Raw genomic sequence first — 19,430 nt, 5'->3', positions numbered from 1 at the left:
TCTGATATTGTTTCTTTATATTTCCGTTCGCGCTGTTCTTTTCACCCTTTGCACTCGAGGGGCGCCTTTCAGTCGCCATTTGCTTCGACCCAACAAAATGGTAAAATTTAAAATTCAATATTAAATGCTATTTAATGTATCAAAATATGGAAATAAAATAGTTCTGTTAATTTATGCAGGATATTTCTTTATGTTGTCAAAAATATCGTAATGAATATTTGTCGAGAACAATATTTTCGAGTGCAAAAGGTTAAGAGTTACAATGAAATAAAATTAAATATAGTATACATGACATTAAGTATACACTATATTTTACTCTACAGTAACTATTTAAAAAATTCTTCAGTTTTCAATGAGAATTCATTTTCGGTCTGAACGGAAGATTCAGTGTGGGTCGTACACGCGTTAACACGGAACGTTTTAAAAATATTTTCAAAAATTGGCGTGTACCACACGTGGTACACGTAGCACTGAACGTGTTAAGAAACGAATCATAGATGGCAACGGGTTAATTAATCGCGTCGGAGAAGAAAGCGTGCTCCACGTGGGGCCGAGATTTTTTACCGTTCTCCCTAATCCAGGTCCAGGTGCGTGGGACGCGTGCCCGCCGCGTCTGAACAAAAGACAGCACAAACTGGACACGGAACAAGATGTATCGTGTCGCGTGCGAGCGCTTTCACGGCGCCGGGGAACGCGAGCTTCCGTGGGCGCGGACGCGATAGAAAAGAAATCCCGTCTCCGCGTTTGGTTCCGCAGGATCGTTATCCTTGATAGAGCGGCGCGTAGAGTCGAATGATAATTAAATCGGATTAAGTCATCGGTAAACGTCCACGGAACACGTTCTACCGGTGTCGACACGGCGGTTCGATCGTCACCGGATAAATATGGAGGGAAATCGGCGAAGGATTTCGGTGTCCTCCAGCCGAGATCCTTCGCGGATCCTTGAGAGAGTTAGCGGCTAAGGTCGAGCGCAATTTATACCGGCGATCTTCAGGAAAAGCTACGATCGTTTTGAAAAACAAAGGAAGTTCTATTTCACGAGGACAAGGAAATTTTAGTTTGGACTTTTATGGACTTCATTTAGATTCTTCTTTTAAAAAAGTTTTATCCTTGTTTTTGAGAGACAGGAGAGCGTCGTTTCTCGGTTACTAGAACAATCGTGAGATATTTAACCCTTTGCGGACGAGGATTCTTTGAAATATACGAAATCTTCAGCAGATGAAGTTAAATTATATATCAGTTACTTAAAGGATAGGAGAAATAGAAACTATGTGCTGATTTCTTGGTGTTTGAGTGATTAAATCATTTGTTTGCGACTTAGTCTTCGAAACATGAATATAAAGATGTCTTTATCTCATCAGGAAATGTTAAAATATTTCTATTGGACGAAACTTCCGAGTGCAAAGTGTTAACACGAATAAGAAGAGCAGTCAGCTGCTATCGCGAGCCGATCCAAGCCGATTCGAATTCGCGGAATCGAAAGTAGGCCATGGAAAATGAGTCTGGCGAATTCGCGCGCTCTTTCTCTGGAGTTTTGCAATACCGTGCGTGGGAGTCCCGCGTTATTGGCACCGTGGACATACGCAGAAGCACGCGTGTCGGCATCGGTCTGGTGTGTGTGCGTCGCCGGCTAATTGATAGGTTTTGTCATCGTTTCCTTCTGTCTGCCTACCGGATGATATCATTGACACCGTAACACATTTCTTGTCGATACCCTTACCGAGCGGCGGCTCCGCGAAGCCGCGAGCACTTCGGAGCGCGATTCTCAGCCGCTATTTGCATAGAGGGAACGCACGCTGAATGGGCGCCGCGCGGGGGTCACCTGCAGGCCTGAGATCCTCGCGGAACGTCAAGATAACGATCCACGAGTGAAATATCGTGTAAACGCAGCGATTCCGATCGCTGGAGAAATGAATATTCCTACGTCAGATAGAATTAACCGTTGGCGGACGAAGAATCTTTGAAACGAAACCTTCAACAGATGAAATTCAATTATATATTGATTGCTTAACACATTCACGGACGTGAATGCTGTAGCATTCATTTTCAATGTGATGAAAAATGACGCGAATGCTGTAACATTCGAATTTATAAGACATTCAATTTTATATGGCCTTAATTGTTTGAGATTATTGTGCACTTTAACTCTCGGAGTACTAAAACAATAGAACTAGTAGATGGGTCAAAATGAACCATTCCTTGACTTTTTCTTTTGATTACTGAAAAGGTGCGAATACTTTTTTCAAAAACGACTAAAGAAGCTGATTAAGTAATAACTAAACTGAAATATTAGTCAATTGAAATCTTAATAAATCCACGCTTGTAGCTTTTACAAAGACATTTTAAAAATGTGCTCGGTAGTTTTAGTGTTACATAATAGAAAGAATAGTTTACTAGCTATTTCAAATATGGAAATTCGAATATGTCGACATTCGTCCGCAAAGGGTTAACCCTTCGACCGCGGCGCTTAGAGCCATTTCAAGTGCGAACGGCTTCAACTTAGAACCATTACACAACGCTATATTTGGATGTCGTCTGGCAAGAGTGTCGCGCTAGTTAGCAAAACACCAAATACGCAGTAAAGAAATTTGATTGGTTGTGTTTACACGTATCGCGGATCTCTCACGTTTCAGCTTGGACTACCTGCCAGCTGAAGGTGTACAGAGGCAGGGGGAAACATTCGCTCCACCTCGTTTTTCCCAAAGTCGGTGGCAGCGTTTATTTGTTATCGTTACATCCCAGTTTGTCACGGTTTGTTTCGCTTGCGTTCTTTGTTACGCGAGTAACAAGAAGCTTTCAATATCGAAGCGTCACTGTTGCTGCGACTCGAGCGAGCATCACTCAATCGAGACGCTTCCACTTGCCTCTAGCTTGTTGGTAGTCAGCCAAGACATTAGAGGTCCACTGTACCTACGCTTCTCCTATACATTGACAGATCAGCGATACGCTATTGGGATGACTTGATGTCCAACAGCAAGAAGTCTCTTCCGATGCGTGCTCCCTTCATAGTTTAAATCTGCTAACTGTAAAAAGAATAGCAAACTCTCAGTCACCATTTGATTTGATATAACAAAATCATAAAGTGTTATATATAATATTAAGTACTATAAAATAGCTTAACCCTCTGTAGGCCCATGTAACTTTGAAATCATGTATCAGTAATCAGTTAACTTAAACTTTCATACACTCAGGCGTGAAAGTTTAACGTCATTATAACTTGAAAGTTATAAAATATATTCGTTCGATGAAATTATTGAAAGTATTGAATACATGGTTAATTTGTGTTCACATGTGGATATTTATTAATTTTGTACTGCATAGATTTTGTCATAATCATGAACAAAAATTCCGCCCATAGAGGGTTAATTGACTTAATTTTCTCATTAGTTTGTTTCCAATAGTGTCTATGTCTCATTGAATGTTTCTAGTGAAAAGCTTCACACCTTTTGTATAGAAATCAAAGAATACACACGCGTTCGCCAGTGAAAGGGTTAAAGGAGGCGAAAAGAAATTCACCGATGGCGAACGCGGCGTGTCCGCTTAGAGGCAACGAGCGGAATTCCATGCTCGCTCGTTCAAAATTCATGGTGCGGCGTTATTACGCCACGAGGCTCGCGATCGGCCGTTTCCGCGAGCGTGGTTCGCATGAAACTGCGGAAACGCATGCGGCGACGGTGTCCCGTATCGATGCATCCGAAATTGGCCGGGCGAACGGGACCCGAGGGTGGCCAATTTCCGTGACGAAAATTCAGCCCGCGAGGGCGAGGACTGGTCTAGCCGGCTCGCCATCTGTCTAGCTGGTACTTGTCGAGGAGTTAAGGGTACGAGAAGGCACCGCCGGCCGGCGCAAGCTGTTGCGGAGGGGCAGGAGGGCCACAGGTGCATCGCACTCGTACGCCCTCCTTTATTACGTTCCTCCGCGTCTTCCGTCCTACTCCTTCCCGTCCCTCTCCCTCGCACCACGAGCCCGCGCTCGTTAGTGACGGGCTCAACACGCCTCCGGTATCACCTGGAACTGTAATGCGTTGCTGATAAACGCATTTATCGAACCAGGGAAAAGTCTCTTTATCGATGTCTCCACACGTCCTATTTCCTCCTTTCGCATCTTCCGCTCCAAAGAAACTAATTTTGATAACGTACAGATATCGAGTAATTTCAGTGGCAGTTCCTTCTTTGAATGCACGTCGTTTGCTGTTGCAACAAGTCTTTATTACTAAACAAGACTGAAGTCGAAAGTCCCTTTCGCTGTTTCTGTACCTTCAACTTTATCTTTCAGCGTCTACAATCTGAAGAAAATTGCTTTGGATAACGTACAGATATCAAGTAATTTCTGCAACAGTTCCTTCTTTGCATACACGTCGTTTGCTGTTGCAAGTTGTCTTTATTATTAAACAGGACTGAAGTCGAAAGTCCCTTTCGCTGTTTCTGTACCTTCAATTTTATCCTTCCGCATCTCCAATCTGAAAATTGTTTTGGATACAAATATCACGCCCCTTGTAGTTCTTCAAATACACCTCGTTTGCTGCAATAAATCTTTATCAACCCTAAGACTGAAATCGAGGATCCCTATCGCTGTTTCTATACCTTCAATTTTATCATCCTCGCCTGCAATCCGAAGAAAATTGTTTTGGGAACCATACAAACATCAAGTCTCTTCTACAGCAGTTCCTTTCAGAAATGCACTTCGTCCGCTGCAATAAGTCTTTAGCAAACCTAAGACTGAAATCAAGGATCTCTATCACTATTTCTATACCTTCAATTTTATCCTCCCCGTCTGTAATCCCAAGGAAATTGTTTTGGATACCATGCGAGTACCAAGTCTCTTCTACAGCAGTTCCTTTTCAAAGTGCACTTCACTGCCGCAATAAATCTTTAGGCAACCCCAAGACTGAGCATCACCATCGATATCTCTATACCTTTAATTTTCTGCTTCCGCGTTTGCAATCTGGAAAAAATTCTTTTGGATGACGTGCACACACGCCGAGTCTCTTCCGCAATAGTTCCTTTTTGAAATGAGCCTCGTTCGCGGCTGCAATAAATCTTTATCAAGACCGAGACTAAAACCGTGGATCCGCTAGATAGGGAATTGATTACTCATCACTATTCATGGTTCGCTCCATCCTTCCCCTTCATCTTTTCCCTCTGGCTCCTCGCTCTTGTCCCCTTGGACTCGCAGCTCTTTTCCCTCTTCAACATTTTCCTCCGCGATCCTCCGCCTTTTTCCTTCCTCCCGCTCTCTTCTCTCTCTCTCTCACAATCCGCCTCCTCGTTTTTCCCGGCTGTCTGCCTCCCTCCCGTCCGTCTTCTTAATTGTCCTTCTCTTTTTTCCTTTCAACGTTCCATCGAGCCTCCGCCGCTCCCGTGCGTTCTCGATCGTTCCTGCGGCTCGTTCCTTCTTGACGAATCCTCTTCCTCCTCCGCCGCCGCTCCGCCGCCGCCCCTTCTTCCGCGCGGGTACAGTCGTTAACATTTCGCGGCGTGGTTGATCGTCAGCCCCGACTTATCGTGCGACGTGCCAGTCAGTCAGTTCCTCCGGCCGCGCGGCATGCGTCCGTTCGACCGTTCGCCATAAGCTGCCGCTGCACGTGAACACGCGCCCGCGCGCGCGAGCGCACCTTCCGCGAATCGAGCGTACCGGTGACCCTTGAAAATCACGCTTCCGGTGCACCGCGCCGCGCGGACGTCTTGGGAGGGGGGCACGCCTCTACCGGAGGGTTCCCGAGCGTCCACGAGCGCTCGAGATTGGTCACGTTCCGCGGCGCGCTCCGAAAGGAAATGCGTTTCTTTCGGTAAAAAATTAATTGGCTTTGGAACTCCGGGTGGAACTCCGTCGAAAACGGAACCGTGAAGACGCGATTGCCCCTCGGAACAAACATGGACCTCCACCGAGCACGTTCCTCGTCATTAGCTCGTAACAATCCCATGATCGATCGAGAATGAAATTCCTCGGAGTTAGGACGACGGGACGAACGATCGGGTCCATTCTTCTTCTCTCTACGGTCGCTGCGTCGCGTTACGTAACGTGTCCTCGTTTCGAAACGACCGGGAAGCGTCTTGAGTTTCAAAACACCGTGTGTAACCAGGAAATTGGGTCCTCGGGGGCCCAGGGCTGAACGTAAGCCGATACAGTTACGGGTTCGGGTCGGTTCGTGAGGGGGTCGGAAATGCCGGCGTGCCGCCGCGCCGGCATGTCGGACAGGTGCTCCCGGGTCGGTTCCCCTGTTCCGCAGGGGCAAAAAACCAGTCGGTTTCTTGCGATCGCGACCGGACTGCGGATTTTTCATCGATTCGTCGCAGGGAGCTCGAGCGTTTTCTTCGGGGCTCGCGTCTATCCCTCGAGAGGAAGATAAACGAGAGAGAGAGAATAAGCTGGTCGAGCGTATATCATAGAAGCGTCGGTCGCGCACGAGCGATTCCAAAAATCTTATTACGCAGCGCGTCTCTGTTTGCCCTGTCGCGAAGGGCGTCCGCTCGAGCGGGACCGTCGGAGGATGATGTAATTGGACCGAACGCAACTGAGGAAACCGTCGAAAAACGGCGGGCGTGCCGTTTCTGTCGTAACGATAATCGAATTCCAGCGCGCGCTTTTTGCCTGTCGGCATGAACTGACATCATTATTCCCCGCGGAACGATGCGGTGGCGGACGCCGGTGTGATCGATCGATCTTCCCTTCTGTTGCAGTCAAGATGAAACGTCTCTGGCCGTTGCTGGTGTGGATACTTCTATCCTTGTGTCCGGTAAGTGTTGCGCGAGCGAGCGATCGTGGAGATTATAGAATCGTTACGCGGAGCGAACCGATCGATTTAACGTATCTGTACCACCCGCCAAGGCCGAATCGCTGAGAGGACTCGGCCGCGGACCTAGGAGAGAAGTGTTCTTCCTGAACCTCGAGGACGGCTACTTCGGCTGCCAGGTGAACAAATCGACGGACGTTCTACAGCTGCTCGAGTTGTCGAAACTGTGCGACCACCACGTCGACTGCTACCAGGGTACCGACGAACAACGCGACAGGCTCAAGTGTACAGGTGAGAGCAGTCCCGCTGAGCCGGAAAGCAAAAGCGTATCGCGTCGCGTCGCGCGGGGGGAAAATAGTTATCTCGGTATCGTAATCCCTCGGTCGCGTTACCGTTACAATCTCCGGGCTCGTTCCTTTTTGCGTCATTCCGGCGTCGTCGTTACGCCCGCCGAACAATCCGCCTGGAACCGCGGACGCGGTCGCGCCGCTGTGCGCGTCTGTGTTTGTGTTATTGTCTTTCCTACCACCGCGCGATCGATCGGCGACATTGATTTTCATTCGTTGCGCCGCGCATCGTCCGTCGCGATCGGCCTTCGTCCTTTACGCAACCGCTGGGAAACGAATTACTCATCGCAATCAGCGAGTCCTCGTCTTCCGGCGCGATGACTAAGGACGATTATCTCCGATCGTTTACCCACGGAACGGATCATCTCGCAATTGATTTTCCTTGTTTGTTTCCGCTCGGTCAGATGATTGCACGAAGGAGGACGGGACCAAGTGCTTGAACGGCGTCTGCCTGGACTCCGTCTGCCACTGCAACGACGGTTTCGGCGGTTGCAACTGCCAAGTGCCAGGTCAGTATCCGTCCGGTAGCCGTGTGTCCGCGGATTAATGAGCGGCGAGTCAACTGAGCCGTGAAGGAGGATGTGCGTAATGGCCATCGGGAAACCAGAAAACCAATCAACGAACAGATAAGAGTGTCCTCCTCTTTCCTTACCGCTGTGGACGATACCCGCCGCCGCCGCGCATTCAGCAGCCGAATCGAGGGTCTCGAGTTACCACTCGAGCGTATCCGGCGGCCGGTTCGCCTGTGTCGTTTCGTCCACCTTCATTACGGTTACTTCTTTATAGACGCGTCTTCCTCGATGAATACTAAACGCGGGTGTACCGTTAACTTTTACGTCCGCGGCGTTACCGGCCGGCGACAATAATATTTAACGCGAATGCGAATCTCTGTTGCAGACGAGAACGAGTGCAAGTATCGGCCCTGTGATATATTCGCGCACTGCACGAATACCCTTGGTAGCTTTCAATGTTCCTGTTTCCCCGGCTACCAGGGCGACGGTTTCCATTGCGAAGGTACGCCGCGCTCGAGATTCTTCTCGAGCGCAGTGGGCATTGGATAATTGCGGCATCGGGAACCTCTTCATAATTGCAACGTCGTTATTCCTATCGCATTCCCGCCGGGTTCCTTTTAACATAGCGCTCGACAACCTTGGAAAGTGTCACTTTCTTTTTTACACACTTCAATCGCTTATTACTCAAGCAATTAGGATTGCAATTCTACCGTGTCATTTTAATCAAGGGAACGTAGCAAACGAGACGACTGCATCATTTCTCAAACGTCGAAAATAAAGAAGCTTGATTTCTGAGTTAATCTTTTAGCCACGGATTAGCGAAGCTGTATAGCTTCAAGGTCTGGCGCGATCTACATATAATAAATGTAATATCATTGCGACTTGAGACTGAATTTTCCAATGTGCAATTACGTTTAATTAGATTATAATGCGCACAACTGTCAGAGAGAAAGAATTGTGCCACTATAGTGACGTACGAAGTTGAAGGTCTCAAGGTCATCGCGAGCTTTACTGTCGCTAGACGCTTCAACTTTCAATCTTTCTTTTTCCCTCACTCGCATTGTCCTTTCCTACATTCGCCATGCTGAAATCTTCGTTTCTTAGATTCGATCCTATCTTTTCATAATTGCAATCTCCTGGTTCCATTGAATGTTGCAATTGTTTAATACTCACTGTGTTCGATGAAGCCTGTTCCGCCGCTCCGTTCCCCGTGTCACGCTGACGCGGTCGTTTCCCCCAGATATCGACGAGTGCGCTAATCCGGCCCTCGCCGCGAGATGCGTGGAGAACGCCGAGTGCTGTAACCTCCCGTCGAACTTCCTGTGTAAATGCAAGCCCGGTTATATCGGCGACGGCGAGGTCCACTGCGAGGACGTGAACGAGTGCACGATATCTGGCGCGTGCGGCGACAACACCGTCTGCCACAACATCCCTGGGAACTACACCTGCGCGTGTCAGGATGGCTTCACGGGAGACCCCTACGAAAGCGTAAGTGTCATGCATCAAAGATGTATTAGATCTACATTCTGAAAGCAAAGGTTTCGTTAACGCTAAAATTATCAGTGAAGTTGACTTTCCTGAATTGTTCTATGGAAACTCTAAGGGTATACCTACGTGGTAGTCAGTATTTAGATTTCTGAAATAAATATAGGAAATAGAGTTAACGAAAGACGTTCAGTTTGCAAGATCATACAGTGATTTCATCGGCTTACTCTGTATCAAATCACAATGGTATTGTCCAGTGTATCGACATAAACGAATGCGACTACGCGGGCGCCTGTGGAAAGGGCGCGCACTGCGTGAATCTACCCGGCGGCCACAAGTGCGAGTGTCCGGAGGGCTATAACGGCAATCCCGAGGAAGAATGCGTGGACGTCGACGAGTGTTTGCGCAGCCCTTGCGGTCGTTCGGCTCAGTGCACAAATGTGCACGGCGGTTTCCGTTGCTCCTGCCCGGAAGGAATGAGCGGCGATCCTTGGTTAGGCTGTCACGGTGAGTAACGCGATTACTAATTATCCGTAACGATACCACCTCGGCCGACGTGTGACGGTGCGGATCAGCACGAATTTCCATTGCACATTCCCCTGGCCAGTAAATCATTACGCATTCATGGGACGGCGAGCGTGTAGTTATACGTAACGAACGAATCCCACCTGTACATAGAGAGAACTGTTACGAGATCCGAGTGTGATTATTCCATGGATAACAGTGTCCACGCTTCGTTAATAATAATCGTTCACGTTCACAATCACCGCGCGGTAAGCGTGTACAGCGGTAACCATTCGTCCCGCGTTAGGGTTTCACACGTAACGGCGGTAACGTAGCAGAGATTAATCACAATAATCCTAGTAAAACGTACCGCTAACCATCGGCTAACAGATATAAACGAGTGCGAGGAGAGCTCGCCGTGCGGGGCGGACGCAGATTGCGTGAACACGGAGGGTAGTTACGAGTGCAGATGCCGGGCCGGCTATCAGATGGACCCGACCCACGGTTGCATCGACGTGAACGAGTGCGGTCGAGCGGATGCATGCGCGGCGAACGCCAGATGCATCAACGTCCCGGGATCGTACAAGTGTATCTGCCCTCAGGGTTTCATCGGTCAAGGACTAACGCTATGCAAAAGTCAGTTTCCCCTAACTTGTTGTTGTTGTTGTTTTTTTTTTCTTTCATTCTAAGGCATTCTTTCATGCCGCTGGACACCGCCCCGGCGATCATTAATAATACTCATCATGCGATTAACCGTGTTGATTAACAGACGTGAACGAATGCGAGAGAAATCCTTGCGGCGAGAACGCCGAGTGCACCGACACGATCGGCAGCTTCGTCTGCAGTTGCAAGCAGGACTACACTGGCGATCCGTTTAAGGGATGCAGCGGTTAGCTACCGAGATTTACTCACACGTATTTTTAAGTAACCTGGTGCTAGAGAAATCATCCTCGTGAGATCATAACGATTCATTAACCAATAACAGTAACTTCTTTTTTTTTATATATATAAATGAAACCTGGTATATTTGGTCTTCGGTCGATGTAACGTCGATAGTTGATACTTTTAAGTAACGTCCACTTCCGTGCTACATGTTAGATATCGACGAATGCACCGCGTTGGAGAGTCCATGCGGAAGGTACGCGATTTGCAAGAACGCGGATCCTGGATACACCTGTGTCTGTCCACCGGGGTACAGTGCCAACCCCAGTCCGACAGTCGCCTGTGAACAGGTGATTTTATTACACTCCATTACGTCTTCGAACGACTCGCTGATGTTTGTAATCGTGTTAATCTCTGCTTTCTACCTTGGAATGCGAACTCGGCAGGTTGACGTGACTACCCTCTGCAAGTCGAACTTCGACTGCGTGAACAACGCTGAGTGCATCGAGGGTCAGTGCTTCTGTAAGAACGGATTCAAGGCCGTCGGGGCTGAATGCGCGGACCTCGACGAGTGTCTCTCGAATCCCTGCGGGCCGTCGTCGATCTGTACGAACACGAGAGGAAGTCACCATTGCGAGTGCGAATCTGGTTTTGTTGGAACGCCGCCGCACATACCCTGCAAAGGTAAATTAACGCGGAGTAATTGCCGTTGACGATGGCTGGCAATTACACGGGGCTACCAACAGTGATCGCGTTTTATTACAGCACCTTGCGACGAAGTGACTTGCGGAGATCACGCATACTGCAAGGCTGACGGCCATGAGGCTTATTGCATCTGCGAGGATGGCTGGACTTTTAATCCGAACGATATCGCGGCTGGATGTGTTGGTAAGTGTCCCGCATCCTTGATAGAGAATTAACTTTTTCACCCCCTCCCCCTCCCCCACCCAGCCGAACTGTTTTACGGGTATAATTCCGAGCCGCTTCTACAACTAGATATAAACGAGTGTGACGCGGTAAATGGTCCTACGGGCCGATGCGGCAAAAACGCAGTCTGCACGAACACTTTGGGAGGATTCAGCTGCCAGTGCAGGCCCGGGTATTCTGGGAACGCCTTCAAACAGTGCTTAGGTAACCCGCATTGCTATTTCTTATTCCGGGGATGAAGAGTCCGTCCGTGTAACGCTTTCTTCCCCTGGAACGCAGACGTAGACGAATGTACGAGACACGACGCTTGCGGCCATGGTGCCACATGCACGAACGCGGAAGGTTCTTACACGTGCGCCTGTCCTGAAGGGACCATACCGGATCCTGATCCTTTCAACAAGTGCGTAGGCATAGTGACTTGCGACGTTGACGGCGACTGTCCAGGGAACGCCATTTGCGATCCTCAGAAAAGGTGCTTGTGTCCTGAACCTAACGTTGGAAACGACTGTAGACGTGAGTACTCCTGGTTCCCTTGTAAACCCCATTGATTAACCTCTTGCTGTGTGATTTATTTTTCAACTGTGATCGACACAACTTTGTCAGCAATTTATTGAAAAGAGAGGAAAGTTTTATGCATTCTATGGTTACGTTTGCCCTAGGATATAATTGATAACAGAAGGATAATATTTAATTTGAAGTCAAAGGAATTGAGTGATATTTACCATTCTTTTAATTAGATCCATGCGAGGACCTGTCTTGCGGACCTAACGCTCATTGCATGCTCTCCAACGACATTGCGACGTGCCTGTGCCGCAGCGGCTACACAGGGAAGCCGGGAGTAAAGGGTGGCTGCAGGGACATTGACGAATGCGCGATCAATCCGTGCCCTCAGGGTGCAATCTGCAACAACGAGCCCGGTTCATTCTCCTGTCAGTGTCCGAGTGGTACCACAGGCGATCCTTACAGCGGCGGTTGCCAGGAATCGAAAGCTCCCCACGTTTGTGGGCCCAGCACTCCCTGCCCAGCTGGGGAACAGTGCATCAAGGATGAGTTCATCGGCAGCAGCGTGTGCATCTGTCAGAGGGGCTACACTCGGGACCACGAAACCGGCAAGTGCAGAGACATCAACGAGTGCATGGAGCTCAGGGACAAGCCTGCTTGCGGCGTCAACGCCATTTGTAAGAACCTGCCTGGTAGCTACGAGTGTCAGTGTCCGCCCGGCTTTAATGGGAATCCCTTCTCGCTCTGCGAAGGTAAGAAATTGTATTTTGAGTTAAGCACGTTCGATTAACCTGTGATACTACTAACCTGCGATGCTGTGTAGAATGCAACAGCATCGAGTGCCAGTGCCAACCACCGTACAAGATTGTCAATGGCAAGTGTATGCTGGCCGGGTGTTCCAAGGGCGAGAAGTGTCCAAGCGGCGCAGAATGCATAACGATTGCTGGAGGAGTTAGTTACTGCGCTTGTCCTAAGGGCTACACCACTAAAGTCGACGGTTCCTGCGAAGGTTCGTATATAATTGTTCATTCGCCTGATTTATAGTCACCTGTGCTAATAAATCCACGTTTACTTACAGATATAAACGAGTGCATCGTTGGCCATCAGGTCTGTGGCTACGGAGCAGAGTGCATTAACCTACCGGGATCTTATCAGTGCGTTTGTCCACACGGCTACGGCGGAGATCCTTACAATGGCCTTTGTTCCCCTGCTCAGAAAAGATGCACCAGCGATAATGAGTGCAAGGCGAACGAAAAATGCGTGCAGCCTGGCGAATGCGTTTGTCCACCGCCATTTTACACGGATGCTCTCGATGGAAACCTTTGCAAGAGTAAGCGTTCTTCCACGGAATACCTGTCTATGATTCTAGAAGTTGTTCTTTACAGATGAACGCCGCAGATTTTAGTTGTATCGTTCATTGTTTGCACTCTCATGTCATTTCAGATCCCTGTGATCGATTTCCGTGTGGTATCAATGCAAAGTGCACGCCGAGCGACCCTCCCAAGTGCATGTGCGAGGCTGGCTACGAGGGAGACCCGCAACACGGCTGCGTGGACGTCAACGAGTGCGCGAACAATCCTTGCGGGCATGGTGCTTACTGCATTAACACGAAGGGAGATCACATTTGCGAGTGTCCGAAGGGGACAGTGGGCGATCCCTACGGTGCTGGGTGTACAGGAGTGGCTGTACCGAAAACCGAGTGCTCTTCTAACGACGACTGTGATAATATTTTCGCTTGTGTGAATGGTAGATGCGTGAATCCTTGTGATAACATACCCTGCGGACCGAACGCGTACTGCGAGCCTGATAAACACGCTGCTTGGTGTCGATGCGTGATAGGATTCGTCGAGGGCAAGAACAACGAATGCGTTTCTCGTGAGTATCCAAAGAGCACGCTGAAATGTTTGATTAATTATCTTGCTGTGTTAAAGAATGGTTAATGGAATGATTGAAAATTACTTTGTAGAATGCGATGGCTTCGTGTGTGGCTCTGGAGCGCAGTGCATCGTGAGCTACAGCGGGCCAACTTGCAAATGCATCGAAGGTTTCATGGGTAATCCGTTCCCCGGTGGCCAATGTCTACCGGATGTCTGTTCTCCGGAAGTGCCATGTGCGGAACCGAGTGTGTGCATAAGCGGCAGGTGCAAACGACGCTGCGAAGGAGTAGTGTGCGGCGTGGGAGCTTCGTGTGACCCTGCAACCAACAAATGCGTTTGTAATCCCTACTTCATTGGGAACCCAGACCTACTTTGCATGCCCCGTAAGTTATGCGGTGTTAATCACTTAAACGCAACGTTTGCTTGTACTACCGACTGCTGGAATTATATTTCAACAATGAGCTTTGTTGTACTCCAGCGATTCAACCTGCCACCTGCGATCCTGGCTGCGGTTCGAACGCTCATTGTGAGTACAGTTTGCAAGATTCCAAGTGTGTCTGCAATCCTGGCACCACTGGGAATCCCTATCATGGCTGCGGAGTACAAGAGAAGTCTGACTGCACCACTGCATTGTGCGGCAAGGACGCGCATTGCAACGCTGGGCCGAACGCTGTGGAGTGCCTTTGTCCTCCAGGATATGCGGGGAATCCTTACATTCAGTGTCACGGTTCGTATGCTGCTACTTATTATAAAATCTATAAAGTAAAATATAGTATAAAATTTAGAGGACAGTATTGAAGGTTTTCTTAATAAATTTGCATCTCAGACATTAACGAATGCAACGGTAATGCCTGTGGAAGCAATGCGGTGTGCATTAACACCATTGGCAGCTACGATTGCCGCTGCAAAGAAGCCTTCTTTGGCAATCCCTTCATCGGCTGCCAACAAGTACAAATCGGTCCATGCACCGATCCTGCAACGTGTACCTGCAGCGAGACAGTGCCGTGTCCCTTCGACTATAGTTGCGTGCATGGCAAGTGCATAAACCGGTGCAGTGATGTTAGGTGTGGTCCGCGTTCAGTCTGCCAGGATGGTGCTTGCGTTTGTCCTCCAGGCTACAGCGGGAATCCTAATGATCTCAGCAAAGGATGCCATCTTCATGGTCACTGTTCTAACGATTTGGATTGTGAACCCCAACAAATCTGTTTCCAAGTTGGCAAAGGGGTCCGGAAATGCGTGGACGCTTGTAGTAAGCTCCAGTGTGGTCCAAATGCATTGTGCGTAACCCAGCATCATGTGTCCTCTTGCTTGTGCATCGATGGATACCAAGGAAATCCCAGCAACCTGATAGAAGGCTGCCAACCTTCCAAATCTGTTATAACACCTGGCTGTATCCGTGATTCAGATTGTCAAGAAGGATTCTTCTGTATTGTTCTTGACAATGGTGCCCGTGATTGTGTGAATCCATGTAGTAAAATAGTCTGCGGTGCCCATCAGAAGTGTGAACCCGACATAATCCCTGGTCATGCCACTTGCAAGTGTCAAGATGGTTATGAATGGAATTCGATATTATCATCTTGCGAGAAACCATCAGTACCTGATTGTATTTCCGACGATGACTGCCATGCAACTGAAGCTTGTAGACCAGATACCCTAGGTGTACTGAAATGTGCTCCTGTATGCCGCAGTTTCACCTGTGCCATCAATTCTCAATGTATAACTGAACGACATCGTGGACGTTGCGAGTGTCTACCTGGTTTTATTGGTAATCCAAATGACAGACAGGGATGTCAGACTCCTAAGAAGGATCAGTGTTCAACCGACAGCGAATGTCCGGAAGATCAGACCTGCAGAGGCACAGACGAAGGTTTATTGACCTGTCAACCCGTTTGCAACTTTATTTCTTGTGGACCTAATGCTCTATGTATAGTTCATAATCATGTTGCAAATTGCGAATGCCCGCCAGGACTCTTTGCTGGCGATCCTACGGACATGATCAAAGGATGTCGTACCGTTCCTTGCGTTTACAATATTGACTGTCCACCTACTCAGCTTTGTAACAGATTAACTCATACCTGTTACGATGTTTGCGACGAAAATGCTTGTGGTGTTAATGCTGTTTGCATAGCGGATGATCATAGAGCGATTTGCCAATGTCCTCCCGGGCTTCGACCAAATCCTGTACCGGATGTAGAGTGCGTTGCGATCGAGGCATGCCATCCGAATCCATGCCATCAAACCGCCGTTTGCGTACCGGGACCATCCAACAATCCTGTTTGCCAATGTCCGCCAAATTTTGTCGGAGATCCCTACGTCAAAGGATGCCAGCCGGAAGGATATTGTGCCAGTGGTAAAGACTGTCCAGTTCACTCTATTTGCCACAATCATCGTTGCATTAATCCTTGCGAAGATGCTTGTGGATCAAATTCGATTTGCGAAATCATCAATGGCCAGCCCACGTGCAAGTGCATTCACAATTTCGTTCCATCCACCAAAGGTCCGCAGGATGGATGCGTCAGATCTGCGAATTATTGTACTGTTGATGCTGATTGCGAGGAAAGCGTGTGCCTTGAGGGACAGTGTATAGGTAAGACACATTTCTATAACTAATTCTACTTGTCTAAATTTTCGTGTATCAGATTGGTTTAAGATTTTTAAATTATTTTTTTTAACATAATAAATTCTATTATAGCTGTCTGTCGAACAACCACAGATTGTTCTGTTGGAGAAAAATGTGTCAACAGCAAGTGTGTACTTCCTTGTGTATCTCATAGTCAGTGTCAGTTGGATCAAGCATGTGTGAATGGAGGATGCATTTTGGGATGTCGTAGCAATAAGAATTGTCCTAACACACAATCGTGCATCAATAATAAATGTCAAGGTATCTTTTTTTAAAGTAAACAAGACATTTTCATTGCCAAGTTACATAGTTGTCTACATAATGATTTCTTTTTCTAGATCCATGCGGTATATTAGATGTGTGTGGGCCAAATGCAATTTGTAGTTGCACCAATCATGCTACAACTTGTACTTGTCCACTTGGCTTCCATGGAAACCCTACACCTCAACAAGGATGTGTTAGGGTACCTAATATTTGTGAAGGTGCTCAAGATTGTCCAAGTCAACATGTCTGTGAGTCTGGGTTCTGTCAATGTCAATGCACTGAACAGAATAACTGTGCTCAAGGAGAACGCTGTAAGAATGGTATCTGTGTGAAGATATGCTATAGTGATAGCAACTGTTTGCCTGGAGAATTATGTATTGATGGAGTCTGTGAGGTGGGTTGTACATCTGATGCTGGCTGCAAAGACAATGAAGTCTGCATTAAGAACAAATGCAGGTAACTGTATAAATATATTAAAGCTTATCTTATGTATGAATTATTAATGTTTTGAACCGGTCTCTTCAATTTCATTTATTGATGCTTTCAGATGCAGTCATGGATTCATTGCTGGACCAGAACACTGTCTAGACATCAATGAATGTAACGATGAACCCTGCCACTCTAGTGCAGAGTGTATAAATCTTCATGGATCCTATCGTTGTATATGCCCACAAGGCACAGCAGGTGATCCTGTGGGATCAGGTTGTGTGATACCTCATCAATGCAACATAAATGCAGACTGCCCTGATACTCAAGCCTGCATTCATCACAACTGTACTGATCCTTGTTCCTTGGGCGATTGTGGGTCCAATACTGTCTGTACTGTTGTGGATCATACAGCTGCCTGTCAGTGTCAACCTGGCTACATTGGTGATGCCTCTGGATGCTTCAGAGTGGAATGTCTTTCCAACAACGATTGTCCCACGGATAAATATTGTAATCAAGATACCAACAAGTGTAGTAGTAAGTAGTAACATCTTTCAGTTCATTTTATATTATTGTCATAGATATATGACTTAATCCCCTTTTTTATATTATGTAGGTCCTTGCAATCAAATGAACTGTGGATATGGCAACTGCATAGCTTCTGACCATGTAGGAATTTGCAAATGTTATCCTGGATTTATTCTAGCAGGTGACATCTGTGTTGATGTCAATGAATGTTTAGAAAATCCTTGTCATTCCACAGCAGTGTAAGTATCAGATTTGTGTAATAACTATCTGGTAAAGATACCTTTTTTTAATGAAACAATATCTTTTTTAGTTGTCAAAATACAGAGGGTTCATACGCTTGCGTTTGCCCACACGGATTGGTAGGGGATCCTTTCAAGTCTGGCTGTAAACAACCCGGAGATTGCTTCACAGATTTCGATTGTCCAATTTCTGCAGCTTGTATTGACAACAGATGCACTAATCCTTGCGACAGTTCACGTATCTGTGGTAGGAATGCAGAATGCTTTGTGCAAGATCACGTACCTCTCTGCAGATGTCCCGGTCAAACTACAGGGAACCCATCTGTATGTGTCTAATCATTTGCTCGTAATTTAAATTAGCTTGAAACTCTTCTAACAGTAATTTTTATAATTTTAGTCTGAATGCACACATCTTGAGTGCAACTACCATAGCGACTGCAACCCATCTGATGCATGTTTCAATCATAAGTGTGTTGATCCTTGTTCTTTATCGAACGTCTGTGGTCAAGGAGCCGATTGTTCTCCTTTGAATCATAGCGCAGTGTGCACATGTCAACCTGGAGGTACTGGTGATCCAAATTTGGGTTGCACACCTGTTCAGTACTGCAAGTCCGACTCCCAGTGTGCTACAGGATCAGCATGCAATGGAGGAATATGCACAGGTTAGTAAAATACTATAAAGAATTTTAAAACATGTTTCCAGTGAATATATGGCAAACCTGTTTCATATGTTTATAGCTCTTTGTGGTAGCACGAGAGATTGCATTGGTGATCAACTCTGTATCAATGGCCTCTGTCAGCCTACTTGCAAGAGTAACTCTAGCTGCCCAGAATTCCAGTACTGCCACAATAATATATGTGTTCAAGAATTACGTTGCATATCCGACGATGATTGCTCTTACGACGAAAAATGTATCAAGAACAACATTGGGCAGGCGGAGTGTCACAAGACTTGTGATTTGGTACTATGCGGACGCAACGCCGAATGTAAAGCAGATGACCACAGAGCCGTGTGTTCTTGCAAAGGTGGATTCTTTGGGAATCCCAAAGACGATAAGATTGGTTGTCAGCCTATTGAATGTGAGGTCAATGAAGATTGCAGCGAGGAGAAAATTTGTGATACGCATAAATGCAGAATTGCCTGCTTGGCCAACAATCCTTGCGGTGTTAATGCTATCTGTACCGCAGAGAAACATCTCCAGGTAATAATTCATCGACTATCTATGAAACATGTACAATGTTTGTCTTTTACGTTGGGCATACTTTCAACAAGTTATCTTTCTTTCAGGTTTGCACGTGTCAGCCCGGATATACCGGAGAACCAACCCATGGTTGTCAGCTGATCGATTATTGCCAGAACGACCCTTGCGCTCCAGGAACCGTTTGTGAGAATTCCAGAGGATCTTACAAGTGTCATTGTCGACAAGGAATGGTCGGTGACGCGTACAACAGTGGATGTCAACCACCGGTTGAATGCCTTCAAAACAATGACTGCCCACTTACTGCCAAGTGTATAAACATTAACAACGTGCCAAAGTGTTTCGGTATGTGTCGAATACCTGAACGCACTCATCAGGCATTAAA

At 47.3% G+C, this 19,430-nt stretch overlaps 1 protein-coding gene across 1 annotated transcript in view; it reads left to right on the top strand.

Annotated features, from left to right (window-relative positions):
- dpy (fibrillin-like protein dumpy) overlaps window positions 1–19,430 on the top strand; it is a 121,182-nt gene that overhangs the window by 25,603 nt on the left and 76,149 nt on the right. Inside the window, 28 exon segments of the mRNA XM_076371860.1 lie at window positions 6,682–6,737; window positions 6,830–7,025; window positions 7,486–7,590; window positions 7,979–8,095; window positions 8,834–9,081; window positions 9,336–9,585; window positions 9,973–10,218; window positions 10,352–10,471; window positions 10,681–10,814; window positions 10,911–11,148; window positions 11,230–11,352; window positions 11,461–11,595; window positions 11,671–11,904; window positions 12,129–12,644; window positions 12,716–12,901; window positions 12,971–13,222; window positions 13,336–13,767; window positions 13,859–14,152; window positions 14,248–14,496; window positions 14,596–16,356; window positions 16,462–16,650; window positions 16,728–17,109; window positions 17,201–17,616; window positions 17,696–17,846; window positions 17,918–18,170; window positions 18,244–18,508; window positions 18,585–19,048; window positions 19,135–19,390. Of these exon segments, the coding sequence (XP_076227975.1) occupies window positions 6,682–6,737; window positions 6,830–7,025; window positions 7,486–7,590; window positions 7,979–8,095; window positions 8,834–9,081; window positions 9,336–9,585; window positions 9,973–10,218; window positions 10,352–10,471; window positions 10,681–10,814; window positions 10,911–11,148; window positions 11,230–11,352; window positions 11,461–11,595; window positions 11,671–11,904; window positions 12,129–12,644; window positions 12,716–12,901; window positions 12,971–13,222; window positions 13,336–13,767; window positions 13,859–14,152; window positions 14,248–14,496; window positions 14,596–16,356; window positions 16,462–16,650; window positions 16,728–17,109; window positions 17,201–17,616; window positions 17,696–17,846; window positions 17,918–18,170; window positions 18,244–18,508; window positions 18,585–19,048; window positions 19,135–19,390 (8,268 nt within the window).

Source organism: Nomia melanderi, chromosome 11 (genome assembly GCF_051020985.1).
Source record: "Nomia melanderi isolate GNS246 chromosome 11, iyNomMela1, whole genome shotgun sequence".
Classification (NCBI taxonomy): domain Eukaryota; kingdom Metazoa; phylum Arthropoda; class Insecta; order Hymenoptera; family Halictidae; genus Nomia; species Nomia melanderi.
Note: the sequence above shows the minus strand (reverse complement) of the source record. Positions and strands in the feature narration are given on the sequence as shown.